This window comes from Cebus imitator, unplaced genomic scaffold (genome assembly GCF_001604975.1).
Source record: "Cebus imitator isolate Cc_AM_T3 unplaced genomic scaffold, Cebus_imitator-1.0 Scaffold29, whole genome shotgun sequence".
Lineage (NCBI taxonomy): Eukaryota > Metazoa > Chordata > Mammalia > Primates > Cebidae > Cebus > Cebus imitator.
In genome coordinates this window covers 8229626-8236568 of record NW_016107344.1, presented here as the reverse complement: position 1 = coordinate 8236568, position 6943 = coordinate 8229626, and the positions used below count along the sequence as shown (strand labels likewise).

Below are 6943 nucleotides of genomic sequence, written 5' to 3'. Positions count from 1 at the left end.
GAGAGGGGAGAGGGGGGAGCGAGAGACCCTGTCTCAAAAAAACAAAAACAAAAAAAACAGGATTGAGGTTTTGTTTTTTTTTTTTAAATGGTTGTATCCACAAACTACAAAGACTGTTTATGTTGATGCCTTGCTCAGGTAATTATTTCCAAGCCAGACACCGAATATATATTCCAGATCTATACATCTGACCATTACACATCTTCAACTTCCAAACAAAAGGAATAATCAACCTCACCTAATCCTGTATTCCCTCTCTCTCTCTGGCCTCTAAAGCAAACAAAACAAAAAAACAAACGTGACTCATGTCTGATACTTTGTTCTTCCTCAGTGCTCATTCTGATCTGAAATCAGTATTTTGTTGTTGAGTTTACTTCATGAATAGCTGTTAAAACAGTATCATCCTTTTTAATACCCACTGAAAAGTCTTCAATTAGAACCTTATCATCTCTCACCTGGACTATCATAATCGTTTCTTCATTGGTTTTCCTGCCTCCAGTTTTTTTTTTTTTTTAAATTGTACTTTAAGTTCTGGGGTACTTGTGCAGATCTTGCAGGACTGTTGCATAGGTACACATGTGCCATGGTGGTTTGCTGTCTCCATCTCTCGGTCACCTTTATCAGGTATTTCTCCCAATGTTATCCCTCCCCAACCTCTCCACCCTCTGCTGTCCCTCCCCTAGACCACATCGTATGACACGCCCCTCCCTGTGCCCATTTGTTCTCAGTGTTCAATACCCACTTATGATTGAGAACATGTGGTGTTTGGTTTTCTGGGCTTGTGTCAGTTTGCTGAGAATGATGGTTTCCAGATTCACCCATGTCCCTACAAAGGTCATGAACTCATCATTTTTTATGGCTGCATAGTATTCCATGGTATATATGTGCCACATTTTCCTTGCCCAGTCTATCATTGATGGGCATTTGGGTTTCTACTAGGTCTTTGCTATTATAAACAGTGCCACAATGAACATACACGTGCATGTGTCTTTATAATAGAATGATTTATAATCCTTTGGGTATATACCTAGCAATGGGATTGCTGGGTTAAATGGAATTTCTATTTCCAGATCCTTGAGGAATTGCCACACTGTCTTCCACAATAGATGAACTAATTTACACTCCCACCAACAGTGTAAAAGCATTCCTATTTCTCCACGTCCTCTCAAGCATCTGTTGTCTCCAGATTTTTAATGATCGTCATTCTAACTGGCATGAGATGGTATCTCAATATGGCTTTGATTTGCATTTCTCTAATGACCAGTGATGATGAGCATGTTTTCATGTTTGCTGGCTTCATAAATGTCTTCTTTCAAAAAATGTCTTGTTCATATCTTTTGCCCACTTTTGAATGTTGTTTTTTTCTTGTAAATATGTTTTAGTTCTTTGTAGATACTGAACATTAGTGGTTTGTCGGGTAGATTGCAAAAACTTTTTTCCCATTCTGTTGGTTGCTGGTTCACTCTGATGATTGTTTCTTTGCTGTGCAGAAACTCTTAAGTTTAATTAGATCCCATTTGTCTATTTTGGCTTTTGTTTGCTTTGCTTTTTGTGTTTTAGTCATGAAGTCCTTGCCTATGCCTATGTCCTGAATGGTTTTGCCTAGGTTTTCTTCTAGGGTTTTCATGGTGTTAGGTCTTATGTTTAAATCTTTAATCCATCTGGAGTTAATTTTAGTGTAAGGCGTAAGGAAGGCATCCAGTTTCAGCTTCCTGCACATGGCTAGCCAGTTTTCCTAACACCATTTATTAAACAGGGAATCCTTTCCCCATTGCTTGTTTTTGTCAGATTTGTCAAAGATCAGATGGTTGTAGCTGTGTGGGGCTATTTCCGAGCCCACTGTTCTGTTCCATTGGTCTATATCTTTGTTTTGGAACCAGTACCATGCTGTTTGGATTACTGTAGCCTTGTAGTATAGTTTGCAGTCAGGTAGCATGATGCCTCCAGCTTCGTTCTTTTTGCTTAGGATTGTCTTGGCTATGTGGGCTTTTTGGTTCCAAATGAAGTTTAAGGTGGTTTTTTCCAGTTCTGTGAAGGTCAATGGTAGCTTGATGGGGACAGCATTGAATATATAAAGTACTTTGGGCAGTATGGCCATTTTCACGATATTGATTCTTCTTAACCAGAGAATGGAATGTTTTTCCATCTGTTTGTGTTCTCTCTTATTTCCTCAAGCAGTGGTTTGTAGTTCTCCTTGAAGAGGTCCTTCACATCCTTTGTTAGTTGTAATCCTAGGTATTTTATTATCTTTGTAGCAATCGTGAATAGGAGTTCACTCATGATTTAGCTCTTTGTCTGTTATTGGTGTATAGGAATGCTTGTGATTTCTGCACATTGATTTTGTATCCTGAGACTTTGCTGAACTTGTTTATTAGCTTAAGGAGATTTTGGGCAGAGACGATGGAATCTTCTAAATATACAATCGAGTCATCTGCAGACAATTGACTTCCTCTTTTCCTAATTGAATACCTTTTATTTCTTTTTCTTGCCTGATTGTTCTGGCTAGAACTTCTAATACTACATTGAATAGGAATGGTGAGACAGTACATCCTTATCTAGTGCCAGTTTTCAAAGGGAATGCTTCCAGTTTTTGCCTGTTCAGTATGATATTGGCTGTGGATTTATTGTAAATAACTTTTATTATTTTGAGATACATTCTATCAATACCTAGTTTACTGAGTTTTTAGCACAAAGGGCTGTGTACACCTTGAACTGTAATTTGGATTTGTTACACTAGAGAGCCTGTCACGCATGAATCAGCCAACATTTCTATAACATAAAGCTTTCACCTAAAAAGAAGCAAAGCCGTTGACAACCAAGCACAATGCAAGTTGGAAACAAATAATAAAAGAGGTGTCTGAACAAAATGTAAGTCTGGATACAGTATATAGGTGGCACTGAATAAAATGTTTGTTGACTGAGTGGGTGAACTAATGAATGGGAGATAATCTCAGGTTTCTTCAATGAGTTGCCCCAAAGATCTGGAGAGGGGAAGGTAGATGACTTCATGTGAGTAATAAATGCATAAGAGTAAGGGAATAGGAATGGGAAACCACTGGATGCATGGATAAACTACCAAGTGGCCTAGGCTAGGTAGGTGACTATAGAGCACCTAAAAGAAAGTGTTTGGACCTTCAGTTGTGTGGAGTGCAGGCTTTAAACTTCCTAGGTTTGAATTCTCTCTGGCTCCATCACTTTCATCTAAACGGCCCTGGGTATGCTATTAACCACCTAGTGGTTTTGTTTTATCAGAGCAAAATGGGGTTCAGTCATTCATTTAAGAAACAGCTGGGTACTTACTTTGTGACAAGCACTGTTTTAAGTGCTGGAAATACAACTGTGAATGTTAAAACATCCCTGTCCTCACGGACCTCATAGTTTATTCACACACAAATAACAAATAAATTCAGTCCAATGGCCATAAAAGGCAAAGAAAATGGGCTGGGCATGGTGGCTCACATCTGTAATCCCAGCACTTTGGGTGGCCGAGGCAGGTGGATCATGAGGTAAAGAGATCGAGACCATCCTGGCCAAATGGTGAAACCCCGTCTCTACTCAAAATACAAAAATCAGCTGGGCGTGGTGGTGCGTGCCTGTAGTCTCAGGTACTTGGGAGGCTGAGGCAGAAGAATCACCTGAACTCGTGAGGCAGAGGTTGCAGTCAGCTGAGATCACACCACTGCATTCCAGCCTAGTGACAAAGCAAGACTCCGTCTCCAAAAAAAAGGGCACAGAAAATGAATGGGATGAATCATATGCGGATACTATGTTAGGTGATAAGATAACAACAGCTAATATTTATTATGTGCTTATTTTTTGTGTCCCCCACCAAAACTTGTATACTGAAACTTAATCACCAATGTAAGCAGCAGGAAGTGGGGGGCCTTTGGGGGTGATTAGGTTACAAGGGTAGAACCCTCATTGTTGGATTAGTGTCCTTATAAAAGTGATCCCAGAGAGCTAGCTCACCCTTGTGCCATGCATGTGAGGACACAGAAATAAGGTGCAACCTGGGAGAGGGCCCCCACCAGAACCTTACCATACTAGCACCCTGATCTCTTAGACTGCCTTGTTTCCAATGGAAAATAAATTTTTGTTGTTTATAAAGCTACCCAATCTATGGTATTTTGCTATAGCTGACCAAATGGACTAAGACACTAAGTAACAGGTACTATCTAACTTACTGTACGATTCACTTAATATAATAGGTCAAGAAAAGCCTCCTCCTCTAAAAGTACCTGTATCTCAAAGGGTTGCTGTGAGGCTTAAATGAGGTAACGCCTGAAAGTTCTTAGAACAATGTCTGGCACAGCATAAGCACTCAATAAATGTCAGACATTCGTATATATTTTTAAAGTTTACATGAACTGTTCTTTACTTGATCAAGATTGAGGTTTTGGATTACTTCCTTGAGAGACAAGAATTTTGTGGGTACACAAAAAATAAGCACATGATAAGTATTAGCTGTTGTTATCTTATCAGCTAACATAGTATCCTCATTTGTTTCACTTCATTTTCTGTGCCTTTTTTTTTGAGACGGAGTCTTGCTTTGTTGATAGGCTGGAGTGCAGAAATTTTCCAGTGGCAGGATACTGAAGTATGTTGGCATACATAGACAAGAGCTAAAACAGGAGACAGACTCAAGTGAGATAATATAAGTGAAACAACAAAATGTGGAGGTAGAAAGAACTGGATCAAGAGGAAAGGTGATGGGTTTAACACAGAGAAGATAAGATGTTCCCAGTGACAGTACAGAAAGAACGCTTCTGTCTTTCTGAAATCGCTGTAAAGTTCTTATAGCTAGTGACAATATACAAGTCTTACATCAAATCCTGTAACTGTAGATAACCACGTACGGACAAAAAACAATGACTAGAACACCTTTTACTTGCATGGCAAACATCATTTGCTAAAGACTATAGAACCTGAATTTATGCATCTTATTATGACAAAGTAACTATAAAATAGAAAGACCGACACAGTATCTAGCAAATAGAAAGGTACCAAAGAAAATCCCCAGAGCAGAGGTCTATACAGAATTAATAACATTATTTTGGCTGGTCAGTTACGGTGGCTCATGCCTGTAATCCCAGCACTTTGGGAGGCCAAGGGGGCCAGATCACCTAAAGCCAGGAGTTCGAGATCAGCCTGACCAACATGGCAAAACCCCGTCTCTATTGAAAATACAAAAATTAGCCAGTTGTGGTGGCAGGCGCTTTAATCCCAGCTAATAGGGATGCTGAGGCAGGAGAATCGCTTGAACTCAGGAGGAAGAGGCTGCAGCAAGCCGAGGTCATGTCACTGCACTACAACCTGGGTAACACATGTAGTAGATTCCGTCTCAAAAAAAAAAATAAAGAAACTTTGATTCTCCCTATCAAAGCAGTCATATCAGTTAGTGCTAAATGAAGCAGCAAACAACATGATGAGAAAATACACTTAAGAAAATATACCTCCACTTTGGGAGGCCAAGACGGGTGACTCACCTGAGGTCAGGAGTTTGAGACCAACTTGGCCAACATGGTGAAACCCATCTCCACTTAAAGAAAATACAAAACTTAGCCAGGTGGGATGGCAGGTGCCATCGGATGATCCAATTGAAAGATAAAATTGTGTGTATTTGTCATGTAAGACATAATGTTTTGAAGCATATGTACATTGTAAAATGGTTAACCCTAACTAATTAACAAATGTTTTACCTCACATAGCTATTTTAGTAATTAGAACACTTAACATTCACTGTGTTTTTCAAAAATATAATATTTTTCAAGATTGCAATACCATTAACTATAGTCACCATGCTGTACAATAGATCTCTTGAATGTATTCCTCCTATTCAACTGTAATTATGTAACCTTTGACCAACATCACCCCAATTCTCCTTCACCCCTAACTATGCCAGCCCTTGGTAGCCACCATTGTACTCTCTACTTCTATAAATAGCAAAATTACTTCAAGGCTGTACTTGTCAAAAAATGTAAACATATCATTTCAAGTTCAGATAATATGTGTGTGTGTGTGTGTGTGTGTGTGTGTGTGTGTGTGTGTTTAATTCTTATTTACCTGCAGTTTGAAGACAATAAAGCATATAGAAAACAAAATTTAAACCTGATCTTACCTTTGTAAGATATTCCACTTTCAAATTGTCGATCATCATATTTTTCTGGGATAGCTCAATTTTTAGTAACTGAATATTATGAAGCAATTCTTTTCGTTCAATTAGCTGCCTGGTGATTTTGACTTTACCCTCTCGCTCTTCTGATGAGGAAATATCATCCGTAGGAACTGTTGTTTCTAAACTAATATCTTCAGATTCCAGAGAACTAGAGATGTTCACTTTTTTTGACTCCTTTGAAATTTTTCGAGACATTTTTGTTATTATGGATCAGTTTTCTTCACCAAATTGATTTTAATATTCTGTAGGTTAAAAGACAACATTAATTTAAATGTACTATAAAATTACAGAAATCATGGACTATATTAAAGAGAGACTAAGGATTCCTTAAATAAAAATTAGGCAATTTAGTGGACCACAAATCTAGTACAGATTATTGAAGTAAATTAATGCTCCAATCAAACACATTAATGAATTCCTACCATGAACTCAGCCCTCTGAGGAATTTTGAAAAACAGTTCCTGGGGGAGGAATCTTATTTGGAGGACACAAATAAATGTACAAAATGAATAAAAAAGCCCAGTATAACCAAGCATGGCACTAACAAAAACAACACATGCTCAAAGATAACAGAAATCACTTCTGAGTTGGTCAGGGAAAGGTTACACAAAGGTAGCACTTAGAATCCTGAAAGATCTGGACAGGCATGGTAAAAAGGAGAAATCATGCAAGTATTAACGATATGTAAGTGGAAGTAAAACAACAAAGCCAAGTCTGAATAGTTAACTCCTTCCACCCCCTAAACACACACACACACACACACACTCT

The 6943-nt window shown here is 38.5% G+C and overlaps 1 protein-coding gene across 2 annotated transcripts in view; it reads right to left on the bottom strand.

Moving 5' to 3' along the window:
* PIBF1 (progesterone immunomodulatory binding factor 1) overlaps nucleotides 1-6943 on the bottom strand; it is a 233993-nt gene that overhangs the window by 226243 nt on the left and 807 nt on the right. For both annotated transcript variants that reach the window (XM_017523632.2, XM_037736793.1), the window contains exon 2: nucleotides 6119-6417. In XM_017523632.2, the coding sequence (XP_017379121.1) occupies nucleotides 6119-6370 (252 nt within the window). In that variant the 5' untranslated portion in view covers nucleotides 6371-6417. The remainder of the gene's footprint in view (nucleotides 1-6118; nucleotides 6418-6943) is intronic.